General features: G+C 41.4%; 1 protein-coding gene across 1 annotated transcript in view; it reads right to left on the bottom strand.

Annotated features, from left to right (window-relative positions):
- The window catches only part of MTMR7 (myotubularin related protein 7), a 94,170-nt gene that overhangs the window by 49,698 nt on the left and 20,360 nt on the right, over positions 1 to 24,112 (bottom strand). Inside the window, exons 2-3 of the mRNA XM_074304826.1 lie at positions 5,840 to 5,962; positions 3,563 to 3,725 (exon numbers count right to left, since the gene is read on the bottom strand). Coding sequence (XP_074160927.1) covers positions 3,563 to 3,725; positions 5,840 to 5,962 — 286 coding nt within the window. The remainder of the gene's footprint in view (positions 1 to 3,562; positions 3,726 to 5,839; positions 5,963 to 24,112) is intronic.

Below are 24,112 nucleotides of genomic sequence, written 5' to 3' on the forward strand. Positions count from 1 at the left end.
TGCCCAGGATCTTACAACTAGTGAGGCCATATTCGAACTCAAGTCCTCCTGACCTCAGGGCTAGCGTTCTACCTACTGCATCACCTAACTGCTCTAGAGAGTGGGAACCTTAACAATATTTATTGGTTGATTAAACTTATTTATTTTATTAAACTTATTTATTGAATAAATGATTTATGGAGGAAATAAACCGTTTCCTTATTCCTGACATCACCCTGGGCCTTGAGTTCCTGTTCTAGAAGGGACTTGGTTATTCATTTTGGGCCACATGAGCCATATCTAAGTTGTATTTCAGGGGTTTCCCCCAGAGTTCTATTCTAAGGTAGGCAAAGAAAAAGAGAAAGTTAAGTCTCTTCTTTGGATGTAGGGAGGATTAGTGTATTTCCCAGCCCAGGATGAATCAAGAGTTTTTGTGAGAACCAGGTTAACCCCTGGAGACCCAACTTTCAGTGTGACTAAAACAAATTCCTTCCGAGATTTAACAAAAGACTGATGGCACAAACTTACCTGCTTAATGTGGCTCATTTTATCATGAAACAAAATCCACAGTGTAGCTTCAGAGTCTACTAGTCCATCACCTAAATGACCACCCATTTGTTCCTCTGGAGCTGACAGTTTCCTACAATGCTTCTGCACCCAATTTTGACTATCTCTAGAACCAGTCAAGGGCCTAAGAGAGTCATAATTAGGGTGGAGTAAATGGGTTTTTGGAAATTTAGAGGAGGCTGAAAGCACTTCCATTCCTCAGCAGTGTAATAATAATTAAACTGATCGTCTAATAGTGAAAATTTGTTCATCCTTCATGTTGAAGAGGATCAATGATATCATGGGGTGATGTCTTGACTGCATATGAACTGGATTAAAATGAGGCAGAGTTGCTCATGGTCACAGCTTCACTTTCTCTTTCAGAGTCACTGAAGTCCAAGAAGAAGATAAAAGTCCGGATGACTGGCCATGGCCCAGGAAGGGGCTAAGCTCTTAGCTCTCCACAGCCCCTGCTTCAGCCGCCTTCATGGTCACTGGAACGTGTTCTCATTTGCCCATTCCACTGGAGGGAAGTCTTCCCATGCTTGGGATAGATAACTCACTAACTGATGGGCTTGAGGCCTGATACCAGCAAGCTAATTTAGCCCATTTGCTAATACAGTTCTACCATGATGTGGTTGAGGTTTACACTACAACTTTTTGGAGCCACAGATAAATCGGTAGACACCAAAGGTGGATAAGTAGTCCTGAAAAGGGCTTGGCAGCTCTCACTCCAAAGATGCAAGTTCTCCCTGAACACCCCATACACCCTAGTAAGAATAATGAGTTAAACTAGGAAGCTATGACATAACACTGATTCCTCCCCACAGATTCCTCCATAAAGGCTTCTGAAGTTGGGGGGTAGGAGGAGGAAGCATAAGATCATGTCATGGCAGAGAATGACTAGAACCCCAGAAGAGTAGCCTTCCCAGATATAGCTTCCCAGGGTCCCAGGATTGCTATGTGGAGGCCAGTGAACTTTCATCTTCAGTATACCTCAAAGAGCGCTTCAAAGGGCTCAGAAGAATGACATGTAGGATCTCATGACCAAAAATTATCAAAGGAAAATAAGCCCATGAAAAAGCAAAGTCCTCGAGAGCAAACCTCTGAACACAAGAAAAGAAATAATTCTAAGGAGCACAAAAAAGGAATATTGTCTAAAAAGGTGGTTGTGGATGCACTGGGAACTCTCTGGTCATCACAGATTTCAAAATACATGTCTCAAAGATAGAAACAAAGGTAGGTATAAAAAAAGTTTCCAGAGGCAGGAATGATAAAGCTTAGAATGGGCCGAGACTGATGACAAAAATAAGGACAACAATAAAAAGCAACAAGGTTTGTGGTTTTACTATGAAAATGGGAAGCTCAAAGAAGGGCTAGAACTGCTGCCTGGAGATAAAAGGATTGGGACGACTGGCTACATTAGGGTGAGAAAGCCAGTATAGAGTAGTGGCAGGACTACAGGATTTGAAATCACAATCTCGGAGTTCAAGGTCAAGATCTGACGATAGTTTACAGGAACTTGGGCAAGTTAACATCTCTGGATCTCAATTTTCTCCTAGCTCTAAACCCACATGGTGATAACACCAGAAGAAAGCAGAGATTCTCAACTTATTTGACTTTTGTTTTTATTGACACAGACAAAGACTTTTTACATTGAAATAGGAAGAACAAAAAGGGCCTTCCAGGAAGGAATTGATGCCCAGGATAAAAGAGCACCTCTTTCTTCTGAGCATTTCTCAAAGTAAACGAGTTGCTATCTATACAAAGCTACTTAAAGGACTGGCATTGTTGGGCTCCTCTCAGTGGACCTGGAAAGATCCTGGAGAGCAGAATTAGAACTATAGGACTGAAGAAGGGAAAATACCTTGAATTTTAAGAAAAGGAAGAAAACGGGATGGCACAATAACAGACTATGGGCTTGGAGTCAGGAATACCCCATTCAAATTCTGCCTCAGACATTTACTAGTTGTGTGATCATGGATAACTCAATTTCTATTCACCTTAATCCACTGGAAAAGGAAAAGCAAAGCACTCCAGTTAAGGGGATGCCAAGAAAATACCATGTATGGTTCATAAAGGTCACAAATAACTGGACATGGTAAAACAACAACAAGAAAACAAAAAGGCCTGGAGAGACTTACAGGAACTGATGCTGAGTGAAATAAGCAGGACCAGGAGGTCATTATATACTTTAACAATAATACTACATGATGATCAATTCTGATGGACGTGGCCATCTTCAACAATGAGATGAACCAAATCAGTTCCAATAGAGCAGTAAAGAACTGAACCAGCTACACCCAGCGAAAGAACTCTGGGAAATGACTATGAATCACTACATAGAATTCACAATCCCTCTATTTTTGTCCGCCTGCATTTTGGATTTCCTTCACAGGCTAATTGTACACTATTTCAAAGTCCGATTCTTTTTGTACAGCAAAACAACTGTTTGGACATGTATACATATATGGCATTTAACTTATACTTTAACATATTTAACATGTATTGGTCAACCTGCTATCTGGGGTGGGGGGAAGGAGGGGAAAAATTGGAACAAAAGGTTTTGCAATTGTCAATGCAGAAAAATAACCCATGCATATAGCTGGTAAAAAAAAAAAAAAAAAAGGATGCTTACAAAACACCTAGAAAATAGTCATCCCAGAGAGTTTCAGGAACAAGTCATGTTAATGATTATCTAACTGGGAGATCTACAGAGCAATTAAGTACAGAAAAATTTACCCAAGTAGATGACAAAATAGCTCACATTATTCTTTTCTTTTTTTTTTTCCCCTGGGGCTGGGGTTAAGTAACTTGCCCAGGGTCACACAGCTAGGAAGTGTTAAGTGTCTGAAATCATATTTGAACTCAGGTCCTCCTGAATTCAAGACTGGTGCTCTATCCACTGCGTCACCTAGCTGCCCCCGCTCACATTGTTCTTGTGGAAAAGAGAGAAATGCAGGCTGGATGGTCATACAGTTAGGTGAATTCTAATCTATCAAAGTCCATTTGCAAATCCTCGGCCCCACTGACCTACCTGGTCTGGCTAAACGGAGAAGGGAGATGTAGACATCCTGGCAGTCTCTCTCCTGAGGGACAACGAGGTGCAGCACCTGGAAATTCTTGCACCGAATAAGCAGTGGGCAGCCCCCCGCCGTGGTCGCCTGCTTTTCAATGGAAGAGATCTCACTGTGCAGAATCTGGAATACGAAATCACATGGTTAGACCAAGCAAAGGACCCTTAATAGGAAGGGCTTATTAAGTACTTATTGTCTCTTCAGGGAAACACCATCCCAGTTTCTAGTTGGCTTCTCCCACCCCTTCACTCCTTATTCTTATCCCCATCCCGGGTCTCAGATACAGCTGTATGATCCTGAGTGCTTCTGAGTCTCAGTTTCTACATCTGTAAAATGGGTAGCTTAGACCAGACAATTTCTAACATAGCTTCTAGCTCTTGTGAGTCAAGGGGCCAGGGATAGGTTAGACTCAGGCCACCTGCTCCAAAAGCAGGCTGATACCCAGTGTAGGAAGCTGAAATAGAGAGGCCAGGTCAAGAAACCAGCTCATTCTTGGGCCTCAGTCATGCCATGGGAGTTGCCTCATAAGTAACCCCAAATTTGAGAGCCCAGAAACTGGACTCCTTAGAATGAGCACTCCAAAAAAACCCCTCAATTTCTTGAGGCAGTGATCTCTTTTAGAAAGAGGACAATGCACAAAGTCCCTATAAAGTTTAGAGTTATAGGACAGGTCTTGTGGAGTGGGGCTGCTTCTTCATTAGCCTCCAAGATTAATTAGTTTTGGGGGAGGAAAAAAGGCTCTAAAACACAAGGTGTTGTTGTAAGTCTTGGGGAGACTCTCAGGAACTCAGTAGGAAAAGGGAAACCACTTTTCCTGGATAGTAATTTCAATTTTCCTGTGGAGAAGGTAGAGGGAAGCCAGGAGACTATTATGTTCTCCTGTTAGATCTAAGCATTTCAATTGTATTCTGTGGTGAAAATTGCCCCATATCTAATACCAAAAATGTACTCCTGATGTCTTATAGAACTTGGTGATCTGCTAACCACTCTGAGGGAAACTGAAATATCCCTAAGCTGCATTTGGGAGGTTTTCTTGATTGAGCTCCATTTGGGGGACAGAGAGCCAAAGATGGATACTGACCCTCTGGTCAGTTTTCAAGCCGCCAAGGATCAGATCCAATGTGTGTGGGCCCAGAGATCCTGGGGCAGTGAGAGATCTTGAGCCATTGGGGACATCACAATAAAGGAACCCAATCAATGAGACGATATGATGGCTCCCCGGAGAGGTGGGCCACTGTGTTTTCAGGACCTCAGTGACAGTCCAGGCCAAAAGCCAGTTGGACTTTCTGTCCTCTCCCAGTTGGTGGTCGAGAGATCTGAAGATGGGAGAGGAAGAACAGCCCCCCTCCTTCAGATTACTTCCAGGACTCCTAGGAGAAAGTGTCTCTGTATTCTAGGTTCTCCTCCAAGAAAGCCTCCTGGGAAGAGGTCTACTGGGGCCAGGCCATAGGACTTTGATAGAGCTGCAGACTCCATCTGGAAGGCCATGATTTGCTGGCTGCATGCCTTTGCTGGGCACCAAGACTCACAGGTTTGCCATAAACTCGGCTCAGTGACTGCACTCACCATTTTATTCTGTGTGATTGCGCTCACCATTTTTTCCTTTTACAAATGAGTAAATATTACAGCACTGAAATTGCCCATTTTCTAGACTTCTAAAAACAAACAACTTTGCAGTCCTTGACCATAGAGCCAATGCTGTGAGTCCTTAAGCTAGCAACAGGGTCATGATAGGGATGAAGGGATACGGAAGCCCCAAAGTCTGACTCCTCCACATCTTACAGCCCATTGGGTCCAATCTTTTCACTTGACGAAGGGCAATCCAAAGACATGCGGAAGTTATATGACCCATGGTAAGTGGTTGGGAAGCATTTAAATTCAAACTTTCTGCCTACAAATCCTTTCCCTTGAACCACTTGTGGCTTTTGTTTGTTGCTGTGCTCTGAGAATCTCTTAGGAAGATCTCCAACATTACTTAAGCAAAAGGACCATGTTTTCAGTACTGTTTGAGAATGAATTTCCATATGAAGCACCCAAATTTTTGGCCGATAAAGGCCAAGTCTCCCATGGAGCTTAGCAAAAATGGGCAATCAGAAGATGACAAGATTAAACTTTATCACTGATTCAAACCAGTATCATTCTCCTTTCCTCCCTCCCCAAAAAGGAAATAGCAAAAAATTATAACAAAATACACTATGAATAATAATATAATAATGGATAATAGTGATAGTACGCACCCAGGTCTCTTTTCTAGTTTCAGGCACATTCTCCACAAAGATGACATGGGTGGCCGTCAGATACAAAGTCCCCAGGACTGGTTTTTTGGAAGATGTTCGATCCATCAGACGGACATTCTCTACCTGAACAGAGAAATCAATTTCTAAGAGTCAGAATTTTGAATGGAGTGTCGGAGACAAAGAGAGTCATTAAAACAAACAGACCAAATGCTCATAATCTGATTTTCCCCTTAAAGAGCTGTACCCCAAGGTCTGAGAGCCATTCTGATGACAGCAGCCCTGAGCTTTCTTCATGGAGGCAAGCTCAGATCAAGAAAGAGTCAATGTCCATCTTCAGCTATGATTTTTTTTCTTTTTCTTTTTTTTTCAGCTATGATTGAAAAGACAAGCATTCACCAAGCAATAGTGAATGGTGAATGGGGCTCACAGGTCATCCACAGAGCTCACAGCTGCCCTCAGAGCCCCAATTTACTCTGTATGCATTTTGTTTGAACACAGAATGTTGTTCCTCCTTGAGATAGTGAATTCCTCGAGAGCAGTGTCTTTTGCCTTTCTCTTTATCCCCAACCATTAACATAGTATCTGGCACACAGCAAGTGCTTAATAAATATTGGCTGACTCGATCCCACAATAAGACATCAATCTTGCATCCTTATAATAGCCAGCAATTATTCATAGATTTTTGAAAGGTTTGCAAAAAGCTTTGTCAGTTATTCATTTGATGTTGACAGCAATCTGGGAGGCGAAGGCTATCATCATCCCCATTTTAAAGATGTTATGCACATTTTACATGAGTGATTTACCCAGCTCCACATAGCTAGTGAGGGTCTGAAGCAGGATGTGCACTTAGGTCTTTCTGATTCTGAGACCAGTGTCCTAACTACTGCCCCACTGACCTGTCTACTCTTGCAAGGATCCATGATTTTTCTAGTGGGAGTAGAGTATTTTCTTTCTCCACTTAGGGTGGGAATGAGCTTCCTCTCCTTTAGCTACATTATCCTTTGGACCACAAGCATCCCTCAAACCAGGCTATAGTCTAACCTTTCCACCTTGGTCGGTCCTGCCAAGTCACCCCCATGAGGCTGGGGTGCAGCAGATGGTAAGCAGAGTAGGGCTCCTGATATTCTTTACCTACTGAAGTTTCCATAACTGGGACATTCACAATAGGCTTTCTACCCATTTCTCAAGATGTATCCAGCTCATGTATTCTTATTCCAAATTGACTGGAGGAAACTGAGAGTCAGAAATGAAACAGTTTGCCTAAGGATACCCAGCTCATCCCATAGAGCTAGGATTCGTAGTCAAGACTTGAGACTTGCCAGCCTTCCTTTCTAGGACTCCTTTTCATGCTCTCTAAAGTCCAATACCACTTCTTTCCCACACTGCCTTCTTTTTCCTCCTGGATATTGCCCAGTCTCCCTCTTCTCCAATGCCAACTTGTGGGGTTCTCTTGATCTTCACTGAAGCCGCTCACCTCTAGAGCCCCCAAAATGGGAGTATATGAAGGCAGGGGTCAGGTTATTACCTGAGGTCCACAGAGAAGAGGAAGATGTTCACAAGATCACTTAGTTTGTACATGAAATGGGAATCCAGGATTGAGAGCTGGACAGGACCAATCCTGGCATTTTACAGATAAGGAAACTGAGGCCCTGAAAGGGGAGTGACCTTCTAAGTACACATAGGGAATAAGCAAGCAGCAAAGCCTGAACTTCACTCCAGGTCCTCTGAGTCCAAATTATGGGCTCTCTCCACTGTCCCACCCTGTTGCCGAGTCAAATAAAATTAATTTTTGAACGGTCTAAAAGAATGAACCCAAGGAAATCGACCACAAAATCAGGAATGTTCAGAATGGATTAGCTTCACTACCAGATATAATTAGTGCAGAGCAATAATAATCAAAAGTATCAAGTACCGAATAAAAAAGAGTGAGAGAGAGACCAGCAGAAGTGATGAGCGAAGCAAGAACTAGAAACAAGTGAACATAATAGCCTAGTGTTTGATGAACCCAAGGACACACCAAACTGGCCAAAAGATTCCTTGTTTGATGAGATGGTTGGGAAAACTGACCAGCTATTTGACCAAATAAATAGTCTAGGCTGCCACCTTGTAATTTAAGAGTAAATTCCAAATTCATACTTTGGAAAAAAGTAATAGAAAAATAAAAAGCCTTAACTTTTATGGATAGGAGGAAAACTGATAAGCAGATAAGTAATAGGAGAGAACAAATTATACAAAAAACAATCTTGATTATTTAAAATTTTAAAATCTACACAACTAAAATTAGTGTAGCTGGATTATGGATTAGAAACATATGGATTAGAAAAACTCAGAATTTATAGAGAATAAATATAATTGTGTAAAATGAAAAGTATTGTCTAATAGATATAGTTAAAACTATGGACAGTTTTCAAAAGAAATACAAAATATCAATAATCACTTGGAAAAAATGGTTAGTCACTAGTCATCAGAGAAAGGAAAATTAAATCAATTCTGAGGAACCATTTCCCATCCATCAGAGATGATAAGAGATGTGAGACCCTATTGGTAGAGAGAACGCTAATAGACCTGCTAATTTTCTGATTGTAGACTTACAAACTGGTTCAATCACCAGGAAAACTGATTTGGAATTATGCAGGCAAAGTCCCTAAAAGCACAAACTCTTTGACTCAGAGTTTCTCATCCTGGTATTATATTCCAAAGAGGACACTACTGACACATAGTGAAGGAAGATCATCATGGATCAAATAGTCATGGTACCATAACAGGTGAGCATAGAGAGGTAGAGAGAAAATAAATGCCTAATGACTAGGGGATGGCTAAACAGATCCCAGCAACAGACTACTTCTGTGTGGGAAGGGACGGTCAAAATGATGAATTCAGAGGAACATGGAGACGAATGTAGGAAATGATGCTGAATGAAGAAGGCAGCAACAACTGTATGCAATCATCACAACAACACAAATGAAAACAATACAATAAGTCAAGTTAAAATAATGAGCAGGATGGGCACAACAATTCAAGTTAAGGCAGAACTATGAAACAGCCTAGTCGAAGACAAGAGCCAGTGAAAGGAAACATCCACCACATCTTTCTCTCTTCCTTAAGAATCCTGATTTCCCTCTGCCTCAGCTGCCTCGAAGCCTCTCTTTATTCCCATAGTCTAATACCTTTACTTCCCTCAAATTACCTGGTATCCACTGATCTGCTTGCATACTGAATTCCACATCAGAATGCACAGAAGACCAGTATAGTCAAACAGAAAGATCTGTGGGCACGGGTGGCTCAGTAGTAGGATTCTCACTTCCCATTTGGAGACCCAGGTTCAATTACTAGCCAGTGTAAGAGCACAATATAAGAGAGGGTGGTATAAGGGATAAGTCAGGAAGACTCATTTTCCTCAGTTCAAATCTGGCTTCAGACACTTATTAGCTGTGTGACCCTAGTCTGTTTGCCTCTGTTTTCCTTACCTGTAAAAGAAGCTAGAGAAGAAAATGGCAAACCACTATAAGTATCTTTGCCAAGAAAACTCCCAAGTGTGATCCTGAGGAGTCAAATAGGCCTGATAAGATTGAACAACAAAGTACAGAGTAGGTGTTTTAATATGGCACCTGGGTTCCTGGATTAAACTGAATAACTGATTATCATTCCTCCAAAGGATACATATTATAAAAAGTTTTGTTTGGGGATTTGCTGGAAAGGAGCTGTTTTGTTTAAACAAAATGGATCAACAGAGAAGAAGCCAAAAGTATATTTGAGATATTTGGGGCCAGCTCTAAGAAACAGAACAAGGTATCTGAAGGGGCAGCTGGAAGGCATAATTGGATTTTTCCATGCCTTCACATAAAGCCTGGAGGCTGCTATTGGAAAATTGCTTTCCAGAATTTGGCAGCAGCCAGTAGATTCCCGAGTCTTTGGTCCATTGGGAGCCCAGCTGTCAGGGGCCTTGTTGAAGGGAGAGGAAAGGGATTAAAAGCCACAAAGGGAAACACCAAGAAGAACATCCAGCATCAAGACAAATGCACTGACTTTCAATAAAGAATGTGACTTTCCCAGCCACATGTGATCATGCAAGAAATGAGGAATGAAAAAGTACTTTATTTTAAGAACAATGATCAGCATTGGGGGCTGGGCTCTTACATATGGGCCCATCACCACAGGCAAAGAAATCAGGGCTGGGGCACGGGAGCCAGAATGGGGTAATCTAAATGGCATGGTTGTCTAGTGGTTCCCAAACTGCCATCGGAACACACGAGAGCTATATTTCAAGGCTCCCCTAGAGGGAAGAGAAAACTCTAATGCTGTCCCTAGGTCTTTATTTTTTATATTTTTAATTATTATAGCTTTTTATTTACAAAACATGCATGGGTAATTTTTCCACACTGACCCCTGCAAAACCTTCTGTACTAAGTTTCCCCCTTCTTCCCCCACCCCCTCCCCTAGATGACAGGTAGTCCAATATATGTTAAATATGCTAAAATATATGTTAAATCCAAAATATGTATACATATTTATACAGTCATTTTGCCACACAAGAAAAATCAAATCTAGAAAGAAAAAAACCTGAGAAGGAAAACAAAAATGCAAGCTTACAGTAACAGAAAGGGTCTCTAGGCTTTTAAAAAAAGTTCTAAGCAGGGTGGGGACTCTGCCATGACTCCTTTTGTACCCTCCTCCCTCCTTGTGCTTAGGACTGTGCTAAGTATACCCAACATCTACTTGATAAGAGTAATAACCAGCATTTACAGAGAATTATAAGGCTGCAAGGCACTTCATAAGTGCTATCTCAGTTGGACCTCACAACAACAAAAACAGCATTGGCAGAGCACTTTAAGGTTTGAAAAGCACTTTTCAATATCTCACTTTTTCCTTACCCCAACTCTGGAAGGTAGGTACTATTATTATCCCCATTTTACAGAGGAGAAAATTGAGGCTAAGATGCTTTGTCCAGGGTGACACAGTGCTGAGATAAGATCTCAGGTATTCCAGATTCCAACTGCATGTATTCTATGGATGGTCTCCCAAAGGGATCATCAGCTACATGAAACCAGGGAGGACCAAGTGAATGTCTGAAACACTTTTTGGTCAGCGGCATATTTACTGTTCCTGTTAATGCAGATAATTCAGCTCTGGCTTCGTGGTCTTGTACTGTATTCAGTTCTCCACAAGTCCTTGTTTTGAAGGGGGTGATGGGGCGGGGACCCTGGACAAGATCTTCATGAGTCTGTCAGGAGAACATGTACCAGTTCTGCCACGCTGGAAAAGCTCCTCCAGGTTCAGGCTGGCCAGAGACACACCGAATGTGTCTGTTGCCCAAAGAGCAGCCTAGGTGTGTAAGCTAAGGTTCAGTACTCATTGGCCACTGAGGGAAAAGGGCGGGGCTGGATCTCTTTGGCCCAGAGATTCCATTGACCTGGAGGAGCCAGGAGCTTGGCCCAGCCCAGTTGGATACTCTAGGGTGCCAGACTGAAAGGGCACAGGCAGGATGCCATCAGCAGGGAACTTCTGGTTCTATACAGGAGGAAAACAAACCCCAGACAAAGATGTGGCCATCCACAGAAGAAGGAAGCGACAAGCCTAGGATTTGAACCTCTGTTACCTGTCTCCATAACTTGTTATGCTGCAGTTCTCTTTTATTATCCTCACTCAGTTTCCCTAATTGTTCTGCTTCAGTTTATAATTGTCTGCTCAGTCCGTTGAAACCTCCCCTCCCTCTTTATCAGAATATTTGAGAAGGATAAAAGATCTTATGTTTTAGAATATCAAGATGCCATCCTCCCCTCCCATCTCCAGAGGCTCACCCTACCCTGTCAGAATCCTGACCCGCCCCTGTCTCAGTTTACCCTCTGATCTGAGCCATGTGTATATAAGTCATTGAGAACTCACATTGTTTGCTGGATTCTCGGAGATGATAGTCTCATTCAGCCCTGGGACCAAACCATGGATCCATTTGGTCCCAGTAAATCTCTCCCTTTAAATAAACTATTAAATACTCTCTAATCTCTATCTTGCCTCAGTTTCTCCAGCATTACAAATTCATGCTCGTTCTTCAGGCCCAATGCCAGAACATACAGACACACCATCCATAACAGTCTGTACTTTCCTATGATTCCTGCATCCATACATTTAATAGGAATGGGGACTAGAAGCCTGGGAATTCATCATTATAAAGAACTCTCAGGTGAGGAAATGCCTTCTAATAAAGCAGTTCTACACCCATTACCTACAGCAGAGCTTCTTAAACTTTTCCCACTTGTGTCCTGTTTTCACAGGAGACATTTTTCCCTGACTCCAAGTAAATAGATATATAAAACAGATGTACAATTTAAACATATGGTAATAAATCATAATTTTAAACCTCCACATTCAGTTACCAGACCCCATACAGAGTCACAGTTTAAGAAGTTGGGATATAGAGAATATACTGAGGTACTGAGGAAGTCACTTTCCAACTTCATCATCTCCGTATCACTCATCCAGGATGGACTGACTTGAATCCAGGACCCTCTGACTTTGATATCAGCTCCCTATCACTCAAGTAGCAGGACTACTCTCCACAATGTAACAAATATATATATTCAAAGCTATACATTTACTCTAACATGTGCTTCCTAGGGACAAAATTGGGTGCTAAAGGACTAAAGGGAATTGGGAACATAGACAATTTTATCAGTGAGATATAGCGGGCACCTTAAAATGCTTGCTAATTGACCACTCAGTCAACAATTCACTGAAATTGGTTAGAATGTTCCCCAGAAAAATCAATGCTTTCTGAGGCAGTGCGAGGGAGGGAACCACAAGATCACTGTTATGTAAATAAAATATAGATTGATGATACTACACATCAATGGCTTAGTTTCTCTCTCTTCAAGTAAAGGTGTAAAAGGTCTATGTAATCAGATGTCCCCAGTTTTGCTTGACTTTTTCTGTATCATAAGAAAGTGATTTCAGTGGGGGTAAGGACTCTCAGAAAATGACTAGGATACAAATAAAGGAATCAATATTTAAAATGAAAATTATATGAAGGCAGGAATAACATATGAAGAGACCAAACACTAAGTATTGAAAAATTAAATAATAAAAATTAGAAATAACATGTAATAATTGCTTTCAATTATAGTGTGCTTTCTTCACAGAAATCTTGAGATTTAGGGGTGGGTAATCTCTGAAGCAAATATTTCAAATTAGTGTCTGATAGCTAAGATAGAGAGGGAATTAACTGTGATCAAGAGCTATTTCCCAGTGGACAGAAGTCACAGGAAAGAAGTCTCATACTCTGAGTCTCAAGAGGGGAACAGCTAAATTAAGAGCTCTATGAAAGATTGCTCCAAATCACTAATCAGCGAAATGTAAATCAATCCAACAGAATATTACTGTTTCCTAAGCATCTATGATTGTGAAGAATTCATATCAGCCTGGGAAACCTGACATGGACTAAGTTAGCAGAGTCAGGAGAACGATATTTACCATGTCCATGTCTTTGTCTGGTATCATGGGCATCCTTCATCTGTCTCTCAGGGAGATTCAGTTAGGCAGGATTGCCCCAAGGGTCCCTGTAAGTCTCTTTCTCTTTTTTTACTCATCTGAGGAGAAAGATTATCCCATGGTGGAAATATTCACAACTGGTGGTGAAAGGTCTGAAGGTCCTGGGAGGCCTGTAGGACAGCAGCTGTCATGTCCCCAGAGCATCCGAGAATGAAGGTCACCTCTGGGACCTACTGTGTCATAGAAAAGAAGACTGACCCTTCTGTGTCAGTCACTGGAAAGAAGATTGACTCAAGTTTAGGTGTGGGATTATATAGTGCCCAGTTGAGGTGAAATGTCAGTGGCTAATTAGCAATCATGAACATTGTTTTATGCCCTGAAGAGCTTTAAGTATTAATTTTACAGTCGATTGCAAGCATCGTTATAAATTAAAGTACTGAATCCTGTTAATTCTGTTGATGCTTACTCGAATTCTCCTCATTTTAGCATTTTTTTTTCTATGTAGGAATAAAATACTTGTCCCAGACCTGATTCATATTGTACATTGAGTACCTTTCTTAGTACCTTCTCCCCAATCAGGGAACTTTTTTGGATTTGCAATTCATAATTATTACTATAACTAGTATCATCCCCATTAAGCCAGCACTGGGAAATTAATAAACTATCAGGAGGGAGAATGGAAAGATTAACATTCTCCTACGTTAAGAATCGGACTTCCCCGGGACTGATCTGTCCCATAATAACAATGTCTAGGTACAAAACAGGGAAGGGCAAGTGCTCCAGCTTGCAGATTTAGCCAAGCAGTCATCTCACTTTTTGTTAGCTACAAAAGTGAATCAATAATCTGTGGGGGAAGGCACTGGCTTCTAAAGAGATCAGGAAGGGCATCTTGTAGAAAATGCTGCTTGAACTCAACAACTAAGGATACTAGAAGATGGAACTGAGAAGAAAGTGCATTCTAAGTATGTACAAGTGGCCAGTGCAAAAGCATGGTGGTGGGAGATACAGGGATGAATCAGCTTTGAGTCATACCCTGCTTTAACACACGTGAAACTATTTTTATAGGGCTTTGTCACTTCCCATTCAAGAAATGGGAAGAGAACAGTCTGCAAACTGTAGGCCAGAGACCTTGATTTGGATTCCTGCAGACATTCTAGGATGGGTAACTTCTTTTAAGAGAAGTTAATTTAAGAGAGACACATTCTCAAAATGGAACTGAGCAGGTCTGAATGCTCCTATTAGCAGTGATCATCCATTCTCTTTTTGTATCTTCTTTCTCCAAATATGGAGTGGGAACTACTAGAGAGTAGGGAGTATTTTGAACATTTCTTTGTAGCCCCATCTCTTAGCATAGTGCATAGAGACATTTATTAAATGTTTATTGATTGACTGAGATATCACAACTCATTCCACCCACTATGAGCCCCTCATAGTTCTCTGGGTTATATGGATTTTATGTGCACATAGTAGGGCCTTAATAAATTCTTATTTCCTTTATCCTTTTAGCACCCAATTCAGTACATTGTCTAGTCCTGTTATTTCTTACTTGGAAACATCCTTATCCTATTTGGAGCCTCCTAACTGGTCTTCCTACTTTCACATATCCTGAACACAGTTGTTAAAACAATATTAATGTACAAGTCCCATAGCATCACTAACTAGTCTTTCACCTTCACTGGCTCCCTACTACTTTCAGATAAAAATTTAAGCCCTTCAATCTAGCGTTTCACGGATCTTTACACTCTGGTTCCAAACTACATTCCCAAAAAACAAACTATTAAGACATTTTAAAAATTAAAGAGATATATAACAAAAAATAAATTTAATTTAATTTTAAAATTAAAGGGATAAAAATATTGAAAGTGAAAGGAATAAAGAATTGAAAAAACAAAATTTGGAAGGTTTGTAAAAAAAATTAACACAACTGATTAAAACATTAATTAACCTGATGAAGAAAGAGAGAAGAAAATAAAATCAAAATTTTAAAAAGCCCTTTTTGCTACTATTAATTGGCAGAATTAGGCAAACAGTTGTAGTAATAAGAGAAAAGAGGTATAAATGTTGGAAAGGAGACAATGATCACCACTTTCAAATGTTATGATGATATATTTTGAGACCTCAGAACATCAGTAAAAAAAGAGATTTTGTTCTATATCAAATTGCTAAAGGGAAACTTTTGTTGTTGTTTTTTTAATAAGAGCTTTTTATTTTTCCAAATACATGCAAAGATAATTTTCAACATTCACCTTTGCAAAACTTGTATTCCAAAATTTCTCCCTCCCTTTTCTCTTCCCTTAGACAGCAAAAAATCCAATCTAGATTAAATATGTGCTATTCTTCCAAACATATTTCCATATTTGTTATGCTGTGCCAGAAAAATCAGATCAAAAGGGAAAAATAAAACACAAGAAAGAAAAAAAAAACAAGCAAACAAATAAATAACAATAACAATAAAATGTAAAAATACAATGCTTCAACCCACATTCAGTCTCCATAGTTCTCTCGCTGGATATGGATGGCTCTTTCCATCACAAGTCTATTGGAATTGCCTTGAATCCCCTCATTGTTGAAAAAAAAAACAAATTAAAGGGATACTTTTGAAAAGGAGAGAAATTAACAAAATTCATTTAGAAGAACAAAAAGGCCTAAAAATAAAAGTAAGTAATGAGAAAAAGTAAGGGTATGTAGCATTATTAGACTTCATTAGGAAATGTAGTAATCAAAAGTATATAGTTTCGTTAAATGTCAGAGGAAACATGACATAATGAATAGACAGCTGACCTTGAAAGATGAAGACATGGATTGAAATCTTGCCTGTGACCCTAAGAAACTTAACTCTTAACTCCCAATGCTCAAACCAATTTCCTTCATTCCTAAATTACAGAGCCTTTAGCAAACTGCATGAAAAGAAGGCTTTATATGAAATAAAAAACTTTATATGAAAATATAAAACTTTATATGAAAGTTTCTTACACCAATGAAATCACAAGACCAGTCTCTAAACATAGAAAGGTAGGTGTAGTTGTGTAGTTGGATCTTCTTTATCTTGAAGATATCCACTTCCATCAGAATACATCTTCATACAGCATTGAAGTGTACAGCGATCTTCTGGTTCTATTCATTTCACTCAGCATCAGTTGATGTAAGTCTCTCCAAGCCTCTCTGTATTCCTCCTGCTGGTCATTTCTTACAGAACAATAATATTCCATAACCTTCATATACCATAATTTACCCAACCGCTCTCCAATTGATGGACATCCATCCATCTTCCAGTTTCTAGCTACAACAAAAAGAGCTGCCACAAACATGTTGGCACACACAGGTCCCTTTCCCCTCCTCAGTATTTCTTGGATATAAGCCCAATAGCCAGCAATGCTGGGTCAAAGGGTATGCACAGTTTGATAAAAGTTATTTAGTCTTGATGAGCTTCCATTTGCTCAAGGTAAAGTGAGAATAGTCCTTGAGACCTACAGTCATTCTCCCCCAGCTGTGGTAAGATTTGAAAAAGATGAGGTTTATGGGAAGGTACCAGGCACAGGCTGCCATTTTTGCTACTATCAACTCCTGGTGAATATCGAATTGACTCATTCAGTTTGGCTCCTTTCTTTCCCTCATTCCCATCCTGCCTGTGCCCATCTGCTTTCCCCCCCAAAATGCCAGGGTGAGGTCATTTCACAAGGTCACTTGGCAGAACAGTCAGACACCTGTAGTTTTTTAGCAATTAAGTGCCAGGTACTGCAGATACACCCCCTCCCAAAATAGAAAGAACAATTCCCTGCCCTGGAGGAACTCACAATCTAGTGGAGAAGACAACATGCTAACAACTCTACAAACAAACAGGATAAACTGGAGATCATCTCAAAGGGAAAGTATTAGATTAAAGGGGATCAGGAAAGGCTTCCTGTAGAAAGTAAGATATTAGCTGAAACCTGAAGGAAGCCAGGGAGGGCAGGAGGCAGAGATGATGATGAGACAGAAAATTCCAGGCATGAGGAATAGCCAGAAAAAATGCCTCAAGTCAGGAGATAGAGCTTCTTATTTGAGGAATGGCAAGGAGGTCGATGTCACTGAATCACAGGATAAGGGAAAGTTGAGGGGTGTGTGTGTGTGTGTGTGTGTGTGTGTGTGTGTGTGTGTGTTGTGTATTAAAAAAGTAGGAAGGGGTCAGGTTTTGAAGGACTTTGAATGCTAAGCAGAGGATTTTCTATTTGATCTTGGAGGTGATAGGGAGCCACTGGAGGTTTTTGAGGAGGGGTGCAGAGATATGGTCAAACCTGCATTTTCAGAAGATTGCTTTGATAACAGAGTGGAGGATGGACTATAGTGGGGAGATGTGAAGTAGACAGATGTATCAGCAGGTTATTGTAATAGTCCAGGAGATAAAGGATTGCACTAAGTTGGTAGCAGGGTCCGAGGAGAGATAGTCAAGAGATATCAGGAAAGCAAAACTGGATTATAGATTTGGGGTGAGTGAGCAGTCGAGTCAGGGATGATGTTTAGCTTGGGAGCCTGAGGGATGAGAAGGATGATGGTTCCCTCAATAAAAATAAAGAAGTTAGCAAAATGGGGGTGGGATGGAGTAAAATAATGGGTTTAGTTTTGGTCATACTGTGTGTAAGATATCCTCACGATATACGGTTTGAGATACCCCACAGGCAGTTGAATGACTGGAGATCAGGAGAGAGGCTACAGCTGGAGAGACAGGTCTGAGAATTATTAGCATAAAGATAATAGTTGAATCCATGGAAGCTGATGAGGATCGCCAAGTGAATTAGTATGGAGAGAAGATAAATGATTGAGTGGAGGAGAGGTGGGAGGGGCAACCTTCTGGAGAAGGGAAGAATGGGATCATTGCCATGGCAAGAAGCAGCCCACCTCTTCATGTGAGAGAGAAGTAAAAGAGGATGTAATGGCCGAGGGCATCTGAATGATGTAAAACAAAGCGGAAGCTTTCAATTAACAGTCTCATTATTTTTTTTTTCAGTAAAATATGAAGCTGAGGAGGGGGAGAAGGAGATCTGTGGGAAGTCTGGGGAAGGATAAAAAGGTCTGGAAAAGCCCATGTGGTGAGTGGGAGAGTAAGCCACTTAGGGTTCTGGGACCCGGGAGACAAGATGACCTTGCCACACTGGAAAAGCAGTTTAGATTTTCAGTTATGCAAATTTGTAGGACTCAGTCATCAGAGTTTTATGATTTGTTTTCAAGAATCAACCAGGCAGAGAGAATGGGACCCAGAGCACATTACATTTAGATATCCCAGAATGGCCAGATAGGGTTCCACGAGCACAGGAGATGGGGATCAGCTGGACAGTGAGGTCCCTGTGGCCCCAGAGAGGGAAGAGGAGGCCTCATAGCCAGGCCCTTGGGGCGTGCAGCCTCTAGGTCCTCTGTGGCCCTTCCCTTCCCTTGGCAGAACTATAAGATGACATAAAGGAGCAATGAGTTCTTCTAGGCCACAGAGGGAAAGTGGCCGCCAAAACACTGGACTCTTTCTTCTCCCTGCCGGGAAGTCAAGAAGCAAAGCCAGGTCTGGGAAGCTCTGACCAACACCAGCAGCTCTGATTGCTCAGCCCGGGAGGAGGAGCAGCCCGGTGGTTTGGGGTGTGAGCCATCTCCGAAGGGTTGGCTTAAGCAAGCTGGAGGGAAAGAGAAGACTGAGGCTTCAGTTGTCTGAGACTTCAGCTTGGCTGAACGAGGCTCAAGAGAGGGACACTGCAGAGAGGTGAACTCGAGCACCCTAAGGAGAACCTTCCTGACAATAAGAAACCAAAGCAGCGACTGTGGGGAGTAGTGAGCAGAGGTGGGATAATTACTTGTCAGAAATGCTGTCTGGTGCACTTCTGCTTAGAGAGATAACCCTGGATCTCTTGGTCTACCCGGCAGAAAGAGAGGGTCAGTTAGTCAGCCAATAAGCAGTGATTGAATACCCGTTACATGCCAGGAGCTAAACTTCGGTGATATAAAGAAAGGCAAAAGACAGTCCCTATTCTTTGGGAGCTCACTGTCTAATGATGATGATCACAAGATAGCAATGAGATCAATTGGAGCAATCTCCAAAGGAAGGCACGAACACAAGCAGCAAAGGGAAGGCCTCATGCCCTGTCTCCTATACTCCACTGCCTCAGGAAGGTCTCCTCTGGCTTTAAAAATATCTTCAATTCAACCCATTTTTAAAAAAGTCCCTTTTGCTTAAATTTGCTTAAAATGAGCAAAATCTTGAGCTGGTTCCAAGTTGCAAAAGAGCTGTCTGCCCCCCACCAACCCTCCCTTAAAAAACCCAGAAATCAAACAGATCACGGTCACTTTTCTCTTAAAATGGCCAAACTCAGGGACTAGCGGGGCAGGGTCCCTGATACCAAATGAACGATGAGACTAAGAGCCAACCAGCCATTCTGGCCAACATTCTTCTTTGGAGGGACCCTTCATTTTCCTGATAGATCATGATCATGGACCACTGAGGATTATGCTTAGCTAGCTCCCTAGCAGACACTGAGCTTCTTTGGACAGGGACTCTGTCTTAGCTAAACTTATATTCTCTCTCCCCATCCCCCACGTTTCTGCACACAGAAGCATTTAATGTCTCTTGAATAAATACAGCACAAACATTCAAAATAGTCCTTTTCCTGTCAATGCCTCAGTTTCCCCCTCTGTAAAGTGAAGGAAGTAAATGTTCACCAAGATCATGAGAGAATAGATTGAGTGAACAGGGACCTTAGAGTGTACCTCCCTCATTTATAGAGGAGAAAATAAAGATCAGAATCACATAGCTGATAATTATCTGAGGTGGGATCTGAATCTCTGTCTTCCAGACTCCAAGTCCAGGGACCTTTCCTCTATATCACACTGCCCTAGAAGGTCATTCTCAGTTCTATTATAATCTCATAAAACAGATCCTCTAGGAGAAATGAAACTCTTCAGCTGCAATAGGAACCATGAGAATCCTCAGTAGTTGTAGAGATCCATCAACCTGAGCAAGGGTAAGGAAAGGAAGCTCAGTTTCTTTGGCATCGATTGGGTGGCAGTCCTGGCTAAGAAGGACAAACTGAAGTTGTACTCAGGACACAGAGGCCCTCTCAAGATGCCTGGGTCTAGTGAAGGAGACTTGTACAAAGCTAGTGGGGAAAAAATGTGGGCAAGCTACCAATAGCTTTCCTTTTCTCCCTCCTCTTCCCTTATCTTCTGGGGGAATAAGGGATACATAGCCCAAACTCAAATGCTCTCCTGGAGGCTACTGGACTCCTGATGCCTCTGGTAATAAAAGTCTGAAGCCAGAAAGTGTTGCTAGAATATGTTCTCTTTACTAGTAGGTATGTAGAGGCAGAGGTCCATGTCTGTGTCTGTGTTTTTGTCCATTCATCTTCTGTTTGTCAAAGAAAGTGAAAACTCCCAAAGAATTGAGGAACTGTTCACATGGGATCCAAGGAGATGTGAGAAAACTAAACATGTCATAATAAAAATCAGATCATAAAGAAAGTAGCTGGTGCCTCTGAGGCATGGCTAACCATGGTGACCAAGCTACGTTGTTAAATGTGCTCATCTAACAAAGTGAAGACATTATGTGACGTGTGTCACTTATGGGACTTTAGTGATTTTGATAAAGAAGAATCCACATATTAAACCTCCACTGAAGCCTTTTCTAAATGCCTCCACATGAACTGATAGCAACCCTAGCAGATCTGATCAATCTGGGTCCTGCCATGACCTCTTATCTGAGGACCTGACCTCAGGAGCTTCATTGCTACAAAGCTGGTAGTCACTAATAAATGTGTATTGTGGCTGTGGCCATCAATGGAACCATTTTCCAAAGAGTGGAGGGGCAATGATCAAGATGATGGAAGAACAACATAGAAAAGATCAAATTCAGTTCCAATTGATCAATGATACAGAATCAGCTACACCCAGAGAAGGAACACTGGTAAATGAGTGTAAACTGCATTTTTGTTTTTCTCCCAAATTATTTTTACCTTCTGAATCCAATTCGTCCTGAGCAACAAGAAATTCGGTTCTGCACACATATATTGTATCTAGGATATACTATAACACATGTATGGGAATGCCTGCCATCTAGGGGAGGGGGTGGAGGGAAGGAGGGGAAAATTCGGAACAGAATGGAGTATAAGGGATAATGTAAAAAATTACACATGCACATGTACTGTCAAAAAAAGTTATAATTATAAAATGAATAAAAATAAATTTAATTAAAAAATAAATTTAAAAAAAGATGATGGAAGAAAACCAAAGAAATCCTAGATCTCCAAAACAGTGACAGAGGACTACATTTAAATGACTGAAGTTCACAGTATACTCATGCAGCCTTCTGGGAGCAGTTGGAGAGGGTGAAGAAAAAAGTCAAGGAAAAAAGCTGGTCTGAGGCCTTGCTAAAGAGGCCCAGAACCATAATCTGAGGGGATTCAGGTAATCCATCAGAGTCGACTGCAATCTAATTACCTAGGAGACCCTGGCTGGCAGGTGACAGTCAATACCTCTGGGACTCTAGATAGGGGGAATAAGAGAGAAGCTACCTGTTTTCACTAACTACTCAAGACAGGGTTCAGGAAGCACAGACTTCAGGTACAGAAGAAAAAGCAAGGGAAGCCCTAAAATGTGATGAACTTGGAAAATTCATCTCTAATTGGCTCTCCCTCTCTTCCCAGAGGCCATAGAAAGCAACTAAAGAGGAAGATGGCAATGTGGTGGAAAGAGTGATACACTCTGGGGCTAGGAGATTTACATTTGAGTCTCAGGTCTTATATAAGATACTTCCCTTTTTTATGTGGATATTTTGATGGCTGAAAAGGGAAGAAAAAACAGTTGTATAAGGAATTCTGCCAAAATCAGCTTGAGAAGAAATAACCTTTTGGACAAAACACTGCAGAGATTGCCTGTTCTAAGGACCAGAGAGAAAACTGTCCCTTAGTTGGAGAGAAGAGAAACTTCTCAGATTTCCCCTATCATTGGTATGCCTTTGCTGGTCTGAGAAAGAGAAACAGAGGGAAAGACAAGCTTTGCACCCAGTTTGCTGGACTGGAGATTCTGGAGAGTAGAGAAAAGCTATTTATCTCTTACCTTCTGCTATCCAGAACCTGAGAGGGAGAAGTTCCTCAGAGTCCCAATCCGGTCCTTTGGCTTAAACAAACTGTCACTGAAGAAGCACAATACTTTCTTAAAATCCTGCCAAGAGTAGTTCATCTCTAAAAGAGCTGGTTGGTGCTTCAACAGCTCTAAAGAAACAGAGGACATGAAAACCTGCAATCAAGAGTTCTGAGTTGTCCAGGAACATGGGTCTTCCTCCTCCTGAGCCTCTTAGATAAAAGCCATCATCTCCAAGCTGTCTTGACCTGTATCTTATCACTCAAATAAGATGGCTCTGGAGAAGATAGTGAGGCTGATGACTTTGCACAACTCTCCCTCACTTAAATCCAATTCATTCACATGGCACGCCATCACCTCCATGATGTTATGATCCTCTTCAAGAATGAAGGACAAACAACACCTTCTGTGAGTGGGAGTAGGAGCTGCCCTGGGGGACCCAACGGCAACTGGTCAGTTGGGCAGCACAGCTCTTTTCTTTCCTTTTCATTACTTCTTTTCTTTTCTTTTTTCCTTTCCCTTCTCTCAGTCCACACAGGGAATCATTCCCTTACCTGTGGGGGCTCTGACCAAAGAAATGTTCAATTTTGATCACTGGAATCTTGCAAGATATCTTGGGATTTCAGGCTAGGATCATGCCTTAAACAGAAATCACTGGTTCTCACTGAGTGACCAATAATAGGTCCCAGACCATGGCCCACTTGGTCATTGTTTGGGTACTGATTGTCTCAAAGTAAATGTAAACAACAGTTGTTTCTGTCTTGAACAGAAACCCGATGGGTCCTTCTCTTTCAGATTGATTTTTTTTACTTAGATAAAAGAGGCCATTTTCTGCCTCATTTCTTACCTAACCTTAATCATTGATTGGGCATTGCCTCAATTAGCCTGAGACCTGTTAAAACCTTAGTTCAAAAAGTCCACGGTCTTCCACTGCATCCAGGGGCATCTCCAGCCGACCCGATCTATATCTGGCCACTGGACACAGAGGGCTCTAGAGGAGAAAGTGAAGTGGGTGACTTTGCTCGGCCCTCCCTCATTTAAATCCAATTCACTTGCATTCATGACATCACCTACTCGGTACTAGATCCTCTTCAAGAAGGAAGGACAAACAACAGCCTCCTAGATAGGTAAGTGTGAGCTCATTCTTCCCTACAGAAACTGCATGCATTGGTGGAGAACATGAACTAGATCTGTGTGCTTGCATGCTTTTGCCTTCTCTTGAATAAATGTTTTGATTATTCTTGCTTTTGCCTATTGTTTAGCAAATATTTCACATTTAATTCAATGTTGCTTTTATATATATAAGATTTTATATAAGTAAATGGGAAGTGCAGTGAGGGGCAGTAGTGAATAGCATCCTTCCTTAACTCACCATCAACTTCATCCCCACGGACCCAGAAAGAAGATGGTAGTTCCTCTATGTGTCAAAGTGGGTACAGAGGAGGGAAGTACATTAGGGTATTAGTCCCAGTAAAGGAGAGAGGGAAAGAGAAATAGAGAGAAAGAAAAGAAAGAGGAGGAGAAGGAGGAGGAGAGGGAAGGAGAGGGAGGGAGGAGAGAAAGAAGAAAAGAGAAGGGAAAAGAGAAGAAGGAGGGAGGGATGGAGAGAAAGAAAAGAGAAATGATAGAAGGTATCCCACATGGGATAAACTTATTAAATGTGAGACCAAAAGTCACAACCTCTCTGGATCTCTCTTTCTT

This window comes from Sminthopsis crassicaudata, chromosome 3, assembly GCF_048593235.1.
Source record: "Sminthopsis crassicaudata isolate SCR6 chromosome 3, ASM4859323v1, whole genome shotgun sequence".
Taxonomy (NCBI): Eukaryota; Metazoa; Chordata; class Mammalia; order Dasyuromorphia; family Dasyuridae; genus Sminthopsis; species Sminthopsis crassicaudata.